General features: G+C 51.1%; 5 protein-coding genes across 5 annotated transcripts; 2 read left to right on the top strand and 3 right to left on the bottom strand.

The window, feature by feature from the left end:
• Positions 1-730: 730 nt before the first annotated feature.
• Positions 731-1,752, bottom strand: N7539_005700 (60S ribosomal protein uL10; the record flags this gene model as incomplete). The annotated part of the gene is made up of 2 exons (XM_056935302.1): positions 731-1,425; positions 1,509-1,752. The coding sequence occupies 2 exons, from the start codon at positions 1,750-1,752 to the stop codon at positions 731-733; spliced, it is 939 nt and encodes a 312-aa protein (XP_056789174.1).
• Positions 1,753-2,142: 390 nt separating this feature from the next.
• Positions 2,143-3,743, top strand: trm82 (putative tRNA methyltransferase; the record flags this gene model as incomplete). The annotated part of the gene is made up of 3 exons (XM_056935301.1): positions 2,143-2,573; positions 2,627-3,301; positions 3,356-3,743. 3 exons carry the CDS (start codon positions 2,143-2,145, stop codon positions 3,741-3,743), a joined length of 1,494 nt encoding a protein of 497 aa, XP_056789173.1.
• Positions 3,744-5,000: 1,257 nt separating this feature from the next.
• Positions 5,001-7,375, bottom strand: N7539_005698 (uncharacterized protein; the record flags this gene model as incomplete). Its single annotated transcript, XM_056935300.1, has 3 exons — positions 5,001-5,045; positions 5,129-6,739; positions 6,917-7,375. The coding sequence occupies 3 exons, from the start codon at positions 7,373-7,375 to the stop codon at positions 5,001-5,003; spliced, it is 2,115 nt and encodes a 704-aa protein (XP_056789172.1).
• An 899-nt stretch (positions 7,376-8,274) lies between these two features.
• Positions 8,275-9,772, top strand: N7539_005697 (retrograde cargo receptor ERV46; the record flags this gene model as incomplete). Its single annotated transcript, XM_056935299.1, has 3 exons — positions 8,275-8,467; positions 8,559-8,739; positions 8,830-9,772. 3 exons carry the CDS (start codon positions 8,275-8,277, stop codon positions 9,770-9,772), a joined length of 1,317 nt encoding a protein of 438 aa, XP_056789171.1.
• Positions 9,773-10,882: 1,110 nt separating this feature from the next.
• N7539_005696 (uncharacterized protein) lies at positions 10,883-14,603 on the bottom strand (the record flags this gene model as incomplete). The annotated part of the gene is made up of 3 exons (XM_056935298.1): positions 10,883-13,927; positions 14,004-14,158; positions 14,264-14,603. 3 exons carry the CDS (start codon positions 14,601-14,603, stop codon positions 10,883-10,885), a joined length of 3,540 nt encoding a protein of 1,179 aa, XP_056789170.1.
• Positions 14,604-18,184: the final 3,581 nt, after the last annotated feature.

Here is an 18,184-nt window from a genome sequence, read left to right as displayed (position 1 = left end):
GACGGGAACAAGAGATTGCTACAAGGGACAGGAGATGTACGCATGTAAAGCATTAACGCATCGAGTTATTTTAACCTTGAAACTAAAGTTCAGAGGCGCAGTGGAAAGATGCAAAAGTCATCAACATAAACCCAATATTAATTTCAACAATAGTTCATCGAAGCCAACTAAAGCGTTATCAGGTCAATCGTGTCGTTCATTGGACTAAGGCATGATATATGCCAAGATGTCTACGAGGATGCTACGATGGGAACACCCGAAGGATGTGGACTTCAGTAGCGGCGGATCTAGGTCTGAGAGATAGTTAGCGATTGCTTTTCGTGCAAACGTGAAGGTGTCAACATGATGAGCAAAAAACAAGGCATGGCGTCAGCAAAAAATTAGAGTGTTGTTGTTGCGTTTTTAATCGTCAGCGCGGTCTCGCGGGAGACACTTGCTCGGGGTTAAAAATGTTTCATCACTCGCCAGGGTGGGTATGCAAGCATTGACGAAAGTCAAGAAACAAGGGGAGACGGAGAAATACAACGAAAGAAGGAATTGTAGACTCACCATTGATGTAGGCGTATGCATGGTGCGTTGTTTCTACGGACCATGGTCACACAGGGAATTGCATAGACTGTCATGCCAATCATAAACGTCTTTTGTTTTTGTGATCCTTGGCTGTTCTCAAGACAAGGTCAAACATAGGTATCTAAAATATGGCAGACTGAACGCACTAGTCAAAGCGCGCTTAGTCGAAGAGACCGAAGCCCATGTCGTCGTCGGAAGCCTCCTCCTCCTCAGCGGGGGCGGCAGCGGCGGGGGCGTCACCACCAGAGGGAGCGGCGGCAGCAACGGGGGCAGCGGAAGCGTAAGCGTCGGGGTTGGCGATGCGGTCCTTGAGGGACTCAATCTCGGGCCAGCTGATCTCGGTCTCAACAGCGACAGCAAGAACCTTCTTGTAGGAGTTGATGAGGGAGTGGATGACGGAGGGCAGGGTGGGGATGTTGGTAGCCAGAGACAGAGCAGTGATGGTAGCAATAGCCTGGCTGAAGGACTTGAGGAGCTGCTCGTCATCGATATCGAGAACCTCGGCACCGAAAGTCTGACCCTGGTCGTAGACCTGGACAATGCTCATACCGTAGGTGAAGGGAGAGATGTTCAACAGGTTGAGCAGGGCAGCCTCGGAGGCACCGACCTTGTTACCGGCCTCAATAAGCTTGAGGTCGGAGACAATTTCGATGGTACCACGAGCAATCTTGGTTGGGACACCGAGAGCCTGGAAGAAAGAGGTCTTACCGGGCTCCATACCGGTGTTACCACCGGGAACCCAGACATCATCGGGAGCGACGGCACCGGCACGAGCAGGGGCAGCAACACGGTTGGCAAGGATCTTCTCCTTGACATCCTTCATGTCACCGTTGGTGAAGATGAAACCAACGTTACCTAAAGATTATTTTTATGATCAGTAATCGAGCCCAGGAAAAAGGTATTGAAAAAAATCCGATGGGACGTGGATTAGAACTCACCCTTGACGAAGGGCATCAGACGCTCGAAGTCGGGGTTCTCTGTGATGAAGCCCTTGAGAGCACGGCGAACCATGGTGTTCTTGCCCATCAGGACGACACCCTGGCCACGGAGGGCAATACGGATCTCGTGCATCTGCTGAGAGCTGACATTGTCGACACCGACGATGAAGACGGTGCGGTACTCGTCGAGAAGGGCCTTCAGCTTATCGAAGTAAGCGGCCTTGGTTGCGGACTTGCCCCCCATTTCTTCTTATTTGACCTGAAGATAGGTTGTTTAAGGACAAGGGTAAAGGATTGGTGGTGGTTGATCGAGGGGAAAGGTTCATGACGACTCGGGTTTTGTGGAATTTTTGTGTGGTGCGGCTTCGGTTAGTGTTGATCACGTGACTCTGGGTTGCGCTCCCAGTAGTTGCAGTTCTTGACGGCGGATTGGGGTCACGAGAAGATGGCAGGATAGACAAGAGATTGCCAAAAGTCTTTTGCTGAGTATTTACAGAATCTCCCAGCGCAGTATTGTCTCCTTATCCCTCCCCCTCTTCGCTGTCGCCTGGTTTGAGGTGTGACACGTCACGCCGCCTCGTCCTTCTGTTACTCCGTGTCAATTCTCCTAGGGTTCTACGGCAAATATTTGGTCATGGCCGAATTTCAGCATCCCTTCCAAACCTTGACCATTGTCACGCGGCAATCAAATGGTCACTCTGATGTGCTTGTAGCCGCTGCAGGACCATATCTCTACTCCTATGCAGCGAAGAGCGGTCAGCGTCTCGCTGTATGGCCCAAGCACATAGACCCTAGCCACACAGTAGCTGCTCTTCCTACCTCCGATGTGGATGGTCAAGCGCCCCCGGGGAAGAAGATAAAGCTATCGCCTGTCGAAGATGGAGCAGACAACGGTTCAGTCCCAAGCAAGAGTGATTCTAATGGCTCTCTGACGACATGGACTAACATCCCAATCTTGTTGTCAACTTCCAATGGCAAGCATGTAGTAGCCATGACTGCGGAGGACAAGTGCATTCGAGTGTTCGAGATCAGCGAGGCTGGCGAATTTTTACAGCTTAGTGCTCGGTTGGTGTTTCAATGCAATCCTTTCAAGCACGGCTTGCTGACCCTCAATCTAGGAACATGGCCAAGAAGCCTTGTGCTCTGGACCTAACCGCTGATGATCAGATCATCCTATGCGCCGATAAATTCGGCGACGTCTACTCTCTTCCTCTGATTCCCGGAGAGTATGTGAAGCCGAAGACCCAGGCGAAAAAGACCAAGCCTGTTGCAACTCCGCTCACTGTGCATTCGAAGCGAAACCTTCGCTCATTGGAGCAACAGCATCTGCAGGCTGAGCGCGCTGAAAAGACCCAGGAGGAGCCGGAGGAAAAGACCGTACTCAACTTCGAGCATGAGCTGATTCTCGGTCATGTTTCTATGTTGACTGATATCGTCGCCGTGACATTGCCCAGCACTGAAGGCAATCACTCGCGAAATTACATTCTCACGGCAGATCGTGACGAGCACATTCGAATCTCGCGGGGAATTCCCCAGGCCCACATTATTGAACAGTATTGTCTGGGTCACAGGTCCCTAATCACTAAGCTTTACGTTCCTCCATGGGCCCCGCATGTTCTGGTATCTGGAGGCGGAGAGGGCCATCTCCTTTCATGGAATTGGAGCGAGGGTCGAATCCATCAAACCGTGCCCTTGGACGAAGTCCCTGAAGAGGCAGTTGTAAGTGGCATCTGGGGAACTGAGGTCAAATCCGCCACTGGGTCTGCTCAGGTGATTTTTGTCGCCATCGAAAGGTACGTTATTTCTGGTAGTAGTCGGGGTGAAATTCTTGCTCACATACCGTACAGCTCGCCGCGTCTCCTTTGTTTTACTTTCGAGAGCGACTACACACTCAAATTGCACAGCCATTTGCAGCTGTCAGGAAATGTCCTCGATCTCGTCACTTCCGGCCCCAATGGCTCGCTGATTGCGTCGATCGATGCCGTACGTGAACAGGGCACCGGAGGCTCCTGGAGGACAAGTGCTGTTTCGCCACAGACACTTGCGGAAAGGATCCAACTCGAATTGTCATCTGATGTGTTGAGTATCAGCGCGGGTCAAGACTCAATAACGGAAAGTCTCAATGCTGCTGGAACCTCAAACATTCCAGCCACGCTGGATGCAAAACAGAGGAAAGCTCTTGATGATACCGTGTATAACTTGGGTAATCTCAGGAAACGAACCTTTGACGACTGATAGTCGAATGATCGCTATGGTCAAGTTCTTGGGCGTGCTTCGAGAGATAGTGTAGTCTACTGCCTCACTCGATGTAACAAGTTCGGCGAAGTTGCATCGTGATATGTTCCAATCACCTCGACACGGATTGTTAAGTAATTGTACAATAACTAATCAGCCAAAAAGTGACGTCGGCGAAGACTTTCGTCTTCGTAGCGCAGCTTTCATGCCTTCTTCTTATGTAACTTATGTTTTCTTCGTTGGTTGTGTGTCTCTGTGTATTGCAAGCAAGTTTAATGGACGTGTCATGTGCAAGAAGATACACAACTTGACAGGGGTCTCTCCAAAGTTTACGAAAAACTCATGATCACAAAAGGTCAACCACCGCCTTCCGTGCGCTAGCTCATGAGAGATTGTTTGACCGCGACCAGGCGCACGTTGCGATACCCCGACACTGCGGTAACCACTGAGCGAGAAGTATCGCGGACGATTCAAGTTTTCGGCTACATCATATATCTAAAAAACGGGCTAACCTACAAGTCACATGTCACTTTGGCCGAGTGGTTAAGGCGCGCCCCTGCTAATGGATAGTCAATTCGACTGTCCCGCTGCCAGGGCGTTCATTCGTGAGCGTAGGTTCGAATCCTGCAGGTGACGCAGTCGATTTCTTTTTGGTGCCAGTATTTGCAGACCGTCTCTCTCTCATCAACTAGTTTCTGACGGAGGTCGTATTCAGAAAACAAAACAAAGGCAACTCGCCACTTGGGTTGGCACATTCGACATGCATATTGGATAACGTCTGGGTATATGGAGCGTAGTCAGCTTACAGTATCCTTTTTCTCTGGCCAGTATCGCAAAGCAGCTGGCTTGCCTCAAGCTTGGCAATTAGCATTGTGCTCGTTTTGGAGGTTCTCACCCGGCTCAAGTCAAAGACAAGAAGGTCGGAATCACAAGTTTACATGTTGATTATGCTATACTGAATTCATTTTCACTAGGCGTGGACTAAGAACGCGACAATAAAGTCGTGAGATCTCATGGCCTTTTCGTGGCTCATTTCTTTGGTGACTAAAATACATGTTCATTAAACCATCTGCCAGTTCGCCCGGGGCAACGCAATAAATTTCAACAGCGACTTTACTGCGCCCAAATTTTCAAGATCAAAACGCCTCGGCGATCACAGGTGGAAGCTGGGATCGCATGCAACATTGTAGTGTGGATGAGCTGTAGCCAAAAGAGGTGGACAAACCAAATCGGCGTTGACCCAAAGCAAGACGTCCCTTAGACTGGAGCTAAGAAGGCACTGGCGGGTAGAGTGCCCGATGCCTAAAGAACAGTATGTTAGTTCAACTGATGGTTCTTGAAGCTTGCGTGCCACATGCGCAATTCGCATCTGAAAGAAGACGTACCTTGAGTTCCTCAAAGTTTTTCCAGGCGGCTTCAAAGTTCCAGCCATTTCCGGATAGTGCCATTTCCGAGAATTGAAGCGTCATGCCCGACTTGGCACTCATCTGTGCGATCATCTGCTCCTGCTGCACCTGAGTCTCGGTTTTTCCAGGGCCGGGTACCCCGTATCCAGGGGGAAAGCCGGCTTGAGCAAGTGGCGCAGGGATGGGAGCGGGAGTGGGTGCAGGTACAGGCGTAGGCAACGTTGCCAGGGGCGCGGCAGGAATGGCAGCTACAGGAGCGCTCGCACCAGCAGCGATGGCGGCGGGGCCAGTTGCGTATGGGATGGCCTGGTTCTCGGGACTCCACGCTTCATGACCACCGTAAGCTCGAAGGCATAGGATATCATTGATGACGCGAATGCCTCCTAAGCCACTGCCAGGACCGATGACAAACGTGCGGTCGAAACTGCGTGTCTCAACTTTTCCTGCCACATTTTCTTCAAACTTGCCATGAACCATGACCAGAAGACCACCGACGCCGGTGGGGCTTTGTCCGGTGAGGTCTGGTAAGCCAGGGACAGGATAGCATTCAATCAAATATTCCTCGGGGCGAGCGGTCACATCGGGGTGGCGAGTCTCTGGGAGATCTTTCCAAACTTCAAGGACCTTGGCCGTACCGATGTAGGAGCGAGACATGCGAGCGGGGAGATGGTTGATTTTGAGGAGATTTCGACTCTTCTTGATGTAAGGGTCCCATCCGGCAGATTCGGTCTGCTGCGCCTTGGGGGCAGATGTGTTGATGTTCATGGTGAACTCCGAATGACTGTCGTAGAAACTCCGGGCGAGTTCCTCCCTGTTGCTATCAAAGCGGACAAAGAATGCTCGAATAAAATTCTCGGCAATCTGGCCCTCGTCTTGGAAATGTGGAGGCTGAACCGGGATAGGCGTTTTCTTTTGCGCCGCAATTTCCTCAGGCGTGCGTACAAGCACATTGTTCAGCGTTTGCAGGCTGGGGTACCACTTCATCAACGTTTCCTTGAAAGTGGGCTCGGTACTGAAGGGATTCCCGGTCAAATCAAGAAACTCCAAGTTGCGAAACTTCCAGCGCCATGCGCTCATCGAGCGATCATCCTTCAGGTTGTTATGGGAGAGATCCAAGTTCTTGAGATCAGGAAAAGTCTGAGAGAGTGTGGTCACAGCAGTGACATTTGTCAAGGAATTATGAGCCAAGCTCACACTGTCGACCGCTTCGCGTCGCTGCTTGGCATCGGTGAATCCCATCTCCCAAACCTTCATCAAGGCAGGAAAGAACTTGGATTCGGTGGAGGTTTGGTTGAAGATACCCATGGCGACGAGGTCCGGGTCTGACGAAAGTTTGGAGAGGTCGAGGAGCTTCGTGTCGGGGTAGTATCGCTTAGATAGAATCATCGTCATCTTGGATTTAGTGTCGGCAGTAGACGGGGATGTGCTCGAGGTGGTACCCAGTTCACGATCAATCGCGGCGCTTGAAGAGCCATCATAGGGCTCGACGACGATACGAACTCCAGCAAAAAGAGCGCCGTTCACACGGAGGATTCTGTCAGCCAGCTCGGGCCGAACGGAAACCACAAGGGAGTCGCCTTCGACGCGCGACTATTATCGAAATGTTAGCAAGGCATCAAGATACCTTGGGCGCCGAGGTCACTTAGAAGGACGAGAAGGGCCATGGAGCCCATGACCGTTGTGCCTCCTTGGCCAATTGGAAAATGAACGAATCGGAAGATGTCGTAGCTGGTGACTGAGGAGTGCGCCTGCAAATGTTGCACATACCTTTGTAATCTTCGCGCGCGGTCCTGATTTGGTGAGGGCGTCGATTTTTCTCTCGAGGAAGCCAAGCAAACTGCCAACACCACCGTCTCGATGATTGGAAGCGTTGCTTGTCTTCCAGCCGCGAACAGAGTAAGACTCCAGGTTTCCCGAGGCGTTGGTCTTGCCCTTGCGAATATTCGCCTGGGTTTCGCGACTGTCCAGGAGTGCCTTTTGAATGGCATTCAAGGTCTTGTCGCGTGCCTGGAGCCGATCACCGCCAGGGCGAGTTGGACGAGACACTCCGGCGCTGGATCCAGAGCCAGAGCCACTTGGACGAGTTTGACCTGCACCGCGACGTTTGCCTCCACGTCCACCAGGACCATCCATGTCCATGTCACCATCGCGGTCGGTACGAGTAGCGCCCCGCTTGCGGATACCCCCGCGGTCACCTCCGGGACGGCGTGACTTCATAGTCTTCATTTAGGCGGTGGTAGTATGAAGACGAAGGATAAACGAAGGTGATGGCGAAGATGAAGGTGAAGAAAGCGGGACTTGGAGCGAAAAGGAGAGCTAAAAGAAATGAGGGTGGTTCTTCTTATCGACTGCGCAATGCGCGCCTCAGATCGACGGAATTCACTTGTCTCGCATGCAGGGGCGTTTTCCGAGACGCGAGTTTGGCGCGACGATTTGTTTTCTTTTGGCAGATATCACGAGGAGTGTCGGGCAGGGCACAATTAGAGAGTAGGCAGCAGTGTAGGCAGCGAGGCGTGCACCTCCAGCTGGATCCGGGCAATCGTGAGGTTTGTATCGAAGTACCACAAAAAAAAATGACGCACGGATCACGTGCCCTGATGCGATACACAGTGGGGCTTTATCATGTGATCAGCTGAGAATGACTCAGCAAGATCAATCCGATACCGAGCGGATACGGAATGATGCTGGGTCCAAGAACGACAGCCAATAAGCGATTGTCCTCTGTCCTTTCAGTGCTTTGACTTCGATTGCTTTGTATTTCGATGGTGTTTCCATACCATCGGCAGTTGGTCCGTCTCTCTTTAGCTCCGAGTATACTGCGGAGATCCTACCATCAAGCCAGCTTGCAGTATTTGTGATTAGACGTGAAGCTCACGCGGGTCAATTCTCGCAATTGAGTTGACTCTTGCCAGGTGAGCCTATCTTATACATTCTCGAATGCGACGAGACCCGAGGAGACACCTGTTATATGCGCTGATCCCTCAGGGTTCTCGAGCTTGCGAATTCTCTAAAGCCTATGCTAATTGTCTGTTGGTATTCGGCTGAAGAAACCCAGAGCTGTACATCAGCCGTCCGCTCATTAATTAGACGGGCATTTCACCTATGCCCTTCCGAGATCTATAAGGATGCCCGCAAAGTCGCGTTTCACGAGGCTAGATGCCTTCGCCAAGACTGTTGAAGATGCGCGCATTCGCACCAACTCCGGTGGTATCATTACTATTGTATCGCTGTTGGTTGTCATGTGGCTGGTTTGGGGAGAATGGTTGGACTATCGTCGAGTGGTCGTCCAGCCAGAGCTGATTGTGGATAAATCAAGAGGTATTTGAACTATCACTCTTGCTATTGCAATTGAAGCTCGCCGCCGCTCGGAGCAAACCGGCTAACAAAGAGGAACTTTCCAACTGAGCAGGAGAACGAATGGAAATCCATTTGAACATGACTTTCCCGCGACTTCCCTGCGAGCTCCTGACCCTGGATGTTATGGACGTGTCAGGCGAGATGCAAGTTGGCGTAGCTCACGGTGTGAACAAAGTCCGCCTTGCTCCTGCGGCAGAGGGGGGGCGTGTGATCAACATTCAAGCTCTTGACCTGTGAGTGACATTTTTTGCACCCAAGTTGACATTGTTGGGTCTCGCGGAGCCAGACGTTGGCTGACCAGGCTTTTTTTATCATATCATCAGGCACTCCCCAGCAGATGCCGCCGCTCATCTGGATCCCGATTACTGTGGTGATTGCTACGGCGCCGATGCGCCTCCCAATGCGATCAAAGCTGGCTGCTGCAGTACCTGTGACGAGGTACGGGAGGCGTACGCCAACAAACAGTGGGCCTTTGGTATCGGTGAGAATGTGGAACAATGCAAGCGTGAGGGCTATGGCGAGAAGCTCCTAGCCCAACGGCGCGAAGGCTGCCGAGTCGAGGGTGTCCTCCGAGTCAACAAGGTGGTGGGTAACTTCCATATTGCGCCCGGCCGCAGTTACACCAGCGGCAACATGCATGCCCACGACATGGACAACTACTTTATGCGCGATTCACCCTCATCAGAGCAACACACAATGACGCACGAGATCCACGAGCTTCGCTTCGGCCCTCAATTGCCCGCCGAGCTTGCAGACCGTTGGCAGTGGACCGACCACCATCACACGAATCCTTTGGACGATACCAAGCAGGCCACCGACGAGCCTGCGTTCAACTTCATGTATTTCATCAAGGTGGTGTCGACTTCGTATCTGCCACTAGGCTGGGACCCGAACTTCTCCTCGGCCATTCACAGTGCTTACGACAAGGCGCCTCTCGGCTCGCACGGTCTCGCATATGGCTCGCAGGGCAGTATTGAAGCCCACCAGTACTCGGTCACCTCGCACAAGCGCCCTCTCGTGGGTGGCGACGATGCAGCAGAGGGCCACAAGGAGCGTATGCACGCCTCTGGTGGCATTCCCGGAGTTTTCTTCAACTATGACATTTCTCCAATGAAGGTCATTAACCGTGAAACGCAGCCCAAGTCATTCACTGGCTTCTTGACCGGTGTCTGTGCTATCATCGGAGGTACCTTGACTGTGGCCGCCGCCGTGGATCGCGGCCTTTACGAAGGCAGCATGCGCATCAAGAAGTTGCATTCCAGCTAATCTGCTGCCTTGTTCCTTCGTCTTAGGGCTTGATGATACATATAGGGTGCCGTCGCATCGCGTTTTCCCTCCTTATGCCTCTATATGTGGATAAGCTCATGTCTATCAGGTGGGCATTGTTGGCGTTTTTCGGATCTCTTTTCCCTTGATGTTTTGTGGAGCTTTTTGAGGCTATGTCTGAGTGTGTGAAATCCAATGAATGATAGCGCCCTGTGGAATAGACCTTATCGATCCTACTTCCGTATGATACGCTGTCACCCTCAGGAGTCAGGACTATATACCCTGCGGACCCATGGAAACACCCGTGTCCTTCAAAGGTACTATAGAAGCAGTCTCTGGTAGCTTTCACTGTAGGAATTTTCTTTGTCTCATGTTGATGACTTCCTTGACAAATGACACAATACGGTATCGTATCCATTTGGCGTGCAGCGCTTTCGCCTGGTAATTTATAGTAGTAGCCTTTCACAACACACTTCCAATGTATTGCACGTTCAAGATTCGAGTGACGAACAGCCTTCCGAGTGACAAATCATCTCTTTCTGTACAAATTGGCGTTGAATGAATTCTATCTGTGTTATAGACTGAGTGGGGCTATCACATGCGGTGAGTGAGCGGACTACCTAATGTAGCTGAGACAAGGACATTTCCGCCGGAAACATAGCAGACAATGTGATGAGACAAGATTTTTTTCGAATCATGCGATCTAGATGATAAAAAGAAATCCCCAAGGCCAGGCTAAGAAAAAATCAAAATCCAAACTCCTGCCAGTGCTCGATGCAGCCAAAGTCGACAAATGCAGGATCAGGTTGAAGTTGAAAAGAAAGGCTCTTAAAAAGAGCGTGGCGGATGAATAGAGATGGAGGAAAGGAAAAGGCAAAGTGTGCGTGTGCGTGTGCAAGAAGAGGATCACAAGCAATGAGTGAATGACAGACTGCACAAAAAAACGACAAGGAGTCAGGATGAGAAAGATTGTGCATGATGTCCTCATTTCATATGCTGAAGGTCAAGAAGAAAGATAACACAAAGACTGGTCTTTGGAGTGATGGTAGTATATAGCGACAGTGGGTGACGGGACGCTGAGAATTGGACTGATACTTTCTCGATGCCCCATCAGTGCGAGAAGTTATAGTTCGCAGGATACCCACTCTGTTGTGGGAAATACTGATTCGACTGGTAGTTTGAGGGCACAGGCAAAGCTTGCGCAAGCTGGCCATACCACGACTTCCGACGAGGTTCATCCGGGCGGCCCATCTGATGTAATGCATCCCAGGTCTGACTGGCGCCGGGTAGATTATACATCCCATCCACAGTTTGGGTAGGATATACGGAGCCAGCATAATGAGAGGCCAAAGGCTGGGGTTGATACGAAAGATGCTGCTGCTGCTGATGGTATTGCTGGTGTAGCTGTCGCTGAGTGATTGCGTGCTGTACCATTTGATTCGACATTCCTTCTTTGATTTCGCGCTTCTCACGCTCACGAGTGTCGATCGTTGATACAAGACCCATAGGATTGACTTGAGGCTGAGCCTTCTTGGAGTTGCCCGAGATATTGAAGAAAGAAGACCCAGTCATGCGAGCAACATGCTCTTGCTCGCGAGCGGAGAGGTGACCAGAGACATCATTGAAGCTGGTGATCATCGAATTGGCCCCGCGCGATGAAGGGCGGGGATTGGCATCTGGATAGGATGTCATGCGCGAGTGAGGTCGAGCCTGATTCGTCCAGTCTCCAGAGATCGGTCGAACTTGGGTCGGACCATTGCGTGACGAAGTACGCTGGTGCATATGCAATGGTGGGCTAGGCGCAGCACGCTGCTGCACGAACTGCTCCGGCGTGAGGCCTCCTCCTGGTGTGGTTAGGCGAATACTGGCCATGCCAGGTTGCCAAGGGACGCTCCGGCGGCGCTCTTCCTGGCTAAGAGATCGCACGTGGCCTTGCTCTAGTGTATTACCATGAGCGACATGCTTCAGGTCCGACTGTTGCCTATTATGCGAGGGCCTTTTTATCGCGTCGCCGGTTGTAGGACGCCCAGTCGTGGGCATGTAGGCCAGTGTCGGACCAAAGTCAAAGTCGGGAATGTCAGGATTGGGCTCCGCTGGTTTACTGGTAGTATAATGAGCGTCTCCTATGACTAAGTCCTGACTGGCAGGCTCTCCAGCAATTTTCTTAACGCCCATTCTTTTGATGGACTTCTCGCTGTAGACCGACTCGTGGGTGCTCGCATAGTCAGGGGAGACAGTCGAGGCAGCGTCATAAAGACTGTCTTCCTCGTTCCGTGGCATGGAAGTTGGCGAAGATAATTGCGGAGCGATGCGGTTTAAGGCGTCCTCGTCAAGTGTATGCCGAAGGTCGTCGTAAGTGGGCCCTTCGCTTGCTGGCGATATAGGCGACGACTGGTCTTTGAATAGTTGCCTCTGAGGAAGGGGTTTCCGCTTGACAGGCTTCATGCCCAGATCAGTTGGTGTCTTGAGTTGAGGCGAAGGATTGTCGTCTGTACTAGGGGTCGGCAATCCGGTATTTGCAGTAGGGATTGAATGAGGAGGAAAAGCAAGGCTCATATCCTCATCACTGGATTGATTTGCGACCACGCGGTCTGGTTTGTACGTCCGGTAAGGACCAAAATGGCCGGACCGGTGATCTGTGCTGTCCACAATGGGGGGTGAAAATTGTTCGATGTCCTGGGAGTTGTTTGCAGCGCCGGTCAAGTCGGACCCGGACTTGCCAATCTGGTGAATCTGCATCAAAGTTGTGTGGGACATCCTGTTATTAGCCAATCTCTGCTCATTGCTTGTTTGTGGCCGATTGGCAGGCATTTCTTGTGGGCCGTGAGCGAAAGTGGGAGGCTTTATCACTGGAGAAGGTGGCGTGCGAGGGGGAAGCTGCTGTTCGAGTTGAGATTTTTGCTCCATCGTACCGGGGTGGTGACCATCCTCTTGCCCAGTTTGATTTACAATCGGATCGGCCAACGCCTGCGCACGGTCAGGTTGTACATTGTCCTGGGCGGATGCATGGAATGAGTGGTCAACCCGCGAATCAAGGCCAAGTGCCTGCATCGTTTGCAAACCTGTCGTATCTGACATTCCCCTAGCATGATAGATACCAGGGTCGGCTTTGGGTACCTCGTGAATGATCGCATCTGAGGACGAGTTGAACTCAGGGTTGGCTTCCGGAAGGGCAGAATGCTGGCGGGGCTCCTTCACTGAGCTGTCACCCAGACGACTGGATATACTGGCTCGGTAACGAGGTTTGCTGCTGTTGACGCTGTTTGTTCGGCTTCGACCAGCGCTCATGCGCTTTTGTGTGGCTTCCTTTAGCCTTTTCCTCCACTCTGCTTCAGTCCATTCCAAACTTCCAGGGATCTGAAGGAGATTGGTGATGTCGAGAATATCCAAGTACCCGTAGCGTCGCTGCTTTGGAAACGCGAACATTATGCTCTTCAGATGATTTACGTCGGCAACTAAGCGAGTTGGGCGTCCGTAGAGGTTAAACGTGTCGAACGTCGGAAACAAGAACCGAAGCATCGTCTCAAATCCGGAGACAGCAGCGTGACGCTCTGGCATGACGAAGACAAGGCCCTCTGTCGACACTTCACTGCCGCCATGTAGTGTGATTCGGCCTTCGAGCTTCACCAGAGATGACTGATCGATGAGAGCCTTTGATTGTGGATAGATCGCATACGCCGAGTAGACATTGGTGACCGTAGCAATTGGCTGTGCTTTCTTGATTTTCCGCGTGCTATAGAACTTGATGCTCCCCGTAACTGGCATTGTCAGGCGGTCGTATGCGGACTTTTTCATCAATCTCTTCGCCTTCTGGAGATCCTTTTCGTCCGGTGGGGTAATCACAAACCAGCATCGCCTCCAGGGCGTCCCGGCACCGAATCGAACGCGTGCCCAATCCTCGTGCTTGAATTTGTTGGGAGCTAGAATAGACTGAATGCCGTTCAAGGCTTTGCCTTTGGCGGCGATTAGAGAGCCGGTATAAGCCTCATAGAGTGACGTGTGCTCGAACATCGCAAGGCGAATTGCTGCCGTCCATTGAAGCATTGAGTGGAATGAGCTGAAGTGGAGCAGGTATCGATTCTTTCCTGCCGACGAGAGACTAAGGACGTTCTTCAACGGCTGCACAGCTCCATTCCTGATCGGTAACGTCTCGATCTGAACCAGTGGCCTCACGTTAGTGCTCAAAATCGAAACGATCGCGTTTCTGAGGGAACCGAAATGAGAGACGAACCATTTTGATCGAGGCATCAGCGAGGTTGATGTATGTCGCAGGGACTTCTTCTCCCCCAGCTGCATCCAGCGCCGCTGCTACCCAGAGGGACAACACAGTTCCAACAAGCTGGGCATAACATTCCACCCATTGTCGGTCAACACAAGGCCGTCCATCTGTTAGTTGAGGAAGTCAATAAAGTCTGTAATAAGAATCTCTAGATCTTGTGCGCAAGAAAAATAGGGGTGATCAAAGCCATCCAACCCAGGAATGTGACGTACGTGAATCTTGATCGTTCAGCTTTAGAAAGTACCCTTCCTGATATACCTTACTGGTATGAATATTGAGAAAGGAGAAAATCGGCGAAAGCTCCGGGGGCGTATCCTCCTCGTGGGCCATCAACGGCGGATTTCGAGAGAAGAGCATCGACGCTGGTCGCGACCCGATCTCCTCTCCTCTGGGGGATGTAGTACCAACCGGCGCCACCTCTGGAGGGGGAGACGGCGTCTCTGGCGGTGGTGTCTGCCACCTCGGAGGTGTGTTGACAGGTGTGACATTGCGCGAAGACCTCTTGCTTTCCCTTCCCGGATCGTTGTTTTTGGAGCTTCCCCATGTAGACATAAACGAAAGGACTGCGGAGAGATGACGCAAGGGTTGCGATTAGTACTGTAGCATGTGCATGCCCTGCCAGATAAGGTGGGAGCTGATCTCCCGGAGACTTACCACGCGAGCGACCCATGACGTCGGCTGCGCGAACAGATCACTAGCCTCGACAGTCACGAAAAAACAAACAGAAATTCTTGCCGCAGCGCTTAAAGATTCTGCGCAGAATGGAGAGATATTGGGTTGTCGTGTCGGCGACGCGGGAGCACCACGAGACGTGAGCCTGAACAGGGCGGGCACTCGAAAAACGTTTGCACTCGGCAATAGGGAACTCGGCAGCGAGCACGGTATTGCTCGAACGAGGGCAGTGGTGGAGTAAAGAAGACCGCTAGAACCGAAACGCCGCGGATTAATTATTCCATAAAGGATTGAAGAAAGGTCGGTCGCAGAATAGGGGGAACGATATGAGAGGAAGCTTTCTTTCTTTCTTTCTCTCTCTCTATCTCTCGCCGTACAGTGACTTGGGGTAACGTAGTGAGTGGTTCGCTTTGAGAACGGGACAAATCTGGCGACAAACGAGACACCGGCGGCGGCAGTTGACCCCAAGAAAGCCCCCGATGAGGGTGTGTGCTGCTAGCAAAGTGTCGCCAAGCAGGCGTGATGACGTTGCAGCCTGGACAAGAAAAACGACAGTGGCCGGGTGTGACTTTTGGTTAGTGGGTCAAAGAGCAGCAGACCCGAGAAGTTAAATCATTTAAACCGGGAAGATAGATCGGGGAGGCTGGGAAGGGAAAGAGGAGAGAGAAGCAGTCAGTGGGAGTGCTAATAATGTTGGTCGTTAATTGATCGATGATGATGATGATGTGATAGCCCAAGAGAACGTGACCACCTGGAGGGGGAGTGCTACATACCACTGTCAGTGGCTAAGTGTGCGGTCGTGTGGCCTGGTCTGGTGGATACTCCTAGTTACTTAGTAAAGCGGAGGTCTCTCTTCAGTCTCTCTCTCTCTCTTTTGTATGTGTGTGGTGGGGAAAAGGGAGTAAGATATCTCTGATAAGGATTCAACGAATCTTCCATTTCATGATTCAAGACCGGCGAGGCTGGCTGGCATGTCTCCTGTACAAGACGACTGCTGTCTTTCAATTTTGCAGTTGTCATTTCACCACTGTACCACTGTAAATTTAAGTGTAAGCTAGTAATAGTAGCAGTACTGTTAGTGTTGACTGTAGTAATCGTCTTTGCGCTATCTGATAAACTTTGCACCTGCCACCCAATGTCTCTCGGTCTGCCCGTGGGCCCTCCGGATAAGGTAGGAAAGTTCCAGGGAGGCAACTGGTGGCCGCATGGCTGTGGGTCTGTTCTTCTCCGCTTGGAAACCCAAAAAAAGAACATGATGCAGATGTACCGTACTCGTACAGTACATGACTTCATGATTCATCAACTCAAGGTATCATACCCTCGTACTGCGCGAATTCACCTGTTTCTGCGACACCAAGGAACAATGTATGTAGAGCGGGTGAATGATGATGATGCTGATGAGACATTTCCTGCTGGGACAAGCGCCCATCAAATCGAGTTTCAAGTTTCAAGTTTCGTAGACTACTAGACAGCTAAGGCCCTAGTTCAGCAGGTACTGGGTCTCGTCCACGAGGATGGACGAGTGACACCCAAGTTTTGAGTGTTCCACAGACCTAAGCAACCTTGAGCTTGTACCTTATCAATGTTTAGCGTTTAATGTTTACTATGCGATATGACCATTGACTACTGCCTGAAAGGTATTTGTGACCGCCTTGGCTCATCTAATCTGATAATGATTGAGCGCTGAGAAGGACCAGAGCTGATCATAAGTATTATGGATCTATGGTCTCCTTTTTGGGTTCCCTTCTAATACGATGACAGCGCATTTGCGTCGTCTCTCTCTTTGTTGTCATTAGATCCCAAGACTGAATATCTGGATCTTGGATGATAGGGGCTATTAAGTTTTTTAGTTGGCGCTGGGTAGTCTATCCCTGATCAAAATTTTCAAGGTTTCATAACGTACTGTACTGTACTGGAATTGAGGAGCTGTGATTTGTCCCCCTTTCGCGAGTCTCCCGTCAATCTGGGGAGGCTATTCAAGATTGTACTGTAACTGCCCAGTGCCCAAAGCAAAAGGGGGTCCATTCCATTATTATCCCGGAGTCCAGTCACCAGAGATTACTTAATACCTTATGGCACCTACCGTTCTTCGGTATATTCTACAGTCTGCATTCTGCACAAATGCACATTTTATAGTGTACATTTGTGAAATGTGCATGATAATAACCTCAACTTACCTATGACACTAGTTGGTTGACATGTACCTCTATTGAATGCGAACCCAACCGTGACGTGTGAGTCGACTCGAACTACCATTGTACTCGGCGTCTGTCGAGACACCGCTTGACTCGCATGTTTTCGTTTCAGGTTTACTATCGACTATCAGGTAATCTTTGCCTTCACCCCGTGTACCTTTTGCCTTCTTGCACGCGATTGCTTTGGTGCAGATCCTCCGTCAGAGCTCCATGACCGAGACAGAAATTATCATGTCGCAGATCAGAAAGATACTATTAGGTTTGTTAACCTAAATTTAGTACAGAACATCGTAGGAGTGTCTTGGCCAAGCTTTTGGATCCGACCACATGCAACGCGCCCAATCACCAATTAACATTCGCCGACCGAGCGGCCGGACTGCGCTTTGCAGTCGGCGACTCAGCACTCAGCATTGGCACGCAATAAATACTAAATAGTACACATAGCATGCCTCTATTACCTCGTATTTGAGAGTACAAATGAGCACCGAGCCACCAACTGTCAAAATTCAAGTCGCGGCTTTCACGCTCAAATACATAATTCCAGTGTTGATTTTCAAGGATGATCATCCACAATGCCAACCCCCATTGTAAGGATCCGGTTCGTCGTTCAGCGAGGCCACGCAATTATGCTTGCGCGGCATCGGACCTCAACTGGCTTTAGGCTTTGCCGCTTGCCTGGAACCAGACTCGGCTCTGCAGCAAGTGGCTGTACCCGACCTCGTCTGCTGCTGTGGTTGGAACTTGGATGTGCCCGCATCTGCCCACTGTTCCCAGCCATTCGGGCCAGGCTCGGTTTGCTAGCTGACGCATAATAGACTACAGAATATAGAGCGCAGAGCGCAGAGCGTAGTCGCGTACAGTGTTGAGTGACAGTAGTAGACTGGTTCAGGTCAGCCACTGCGGAAAGCAGGATCATATCACATGACAGAGGTGAGCGAGTTTAGCTGCTGACCAGTGACCAGTGATCACAATACGGTGTCAGATGTTGAGATGCCAACGCATATTTCCACTGATATCAAGCACGGTCCATTGTATGGTCCAGCGGTACGCGGCAGAGTCAGACATCCTCCAAGTACAATAGACTATAGAGTACATACACCGGACGCCAAATACTACCAGGACCACCAAGCTACCTCAGCCCTACTGGAAGTAGTAATGCTCTACGGTCTACAACCTGCGATTTCTATCCGTATGGCATGTGATACTGCCGTCTGACCGCAGTCAATAGCCTTGATAGAATATCTCCTCGCTAGTCAATCTCACCCT

This window comes from Penicillium diatomitis, assembly GCF_028827545.1.
Source record: "Penicillium diatomitis strain IBT 30728 chromosome Unknown utg000006l_segment0_segment0, whole genome shotgun sequence".
Lineage (NCBI taxonomy): Eukaryota > Fungi > Ascomycota > Eurotiomycetes > Eurotiales > Aspergillaceae > Penicillium > Penicillium diatomitis.
This window is presented reverse-complemented; position numbering and strand designations above follow the sequence as displayed.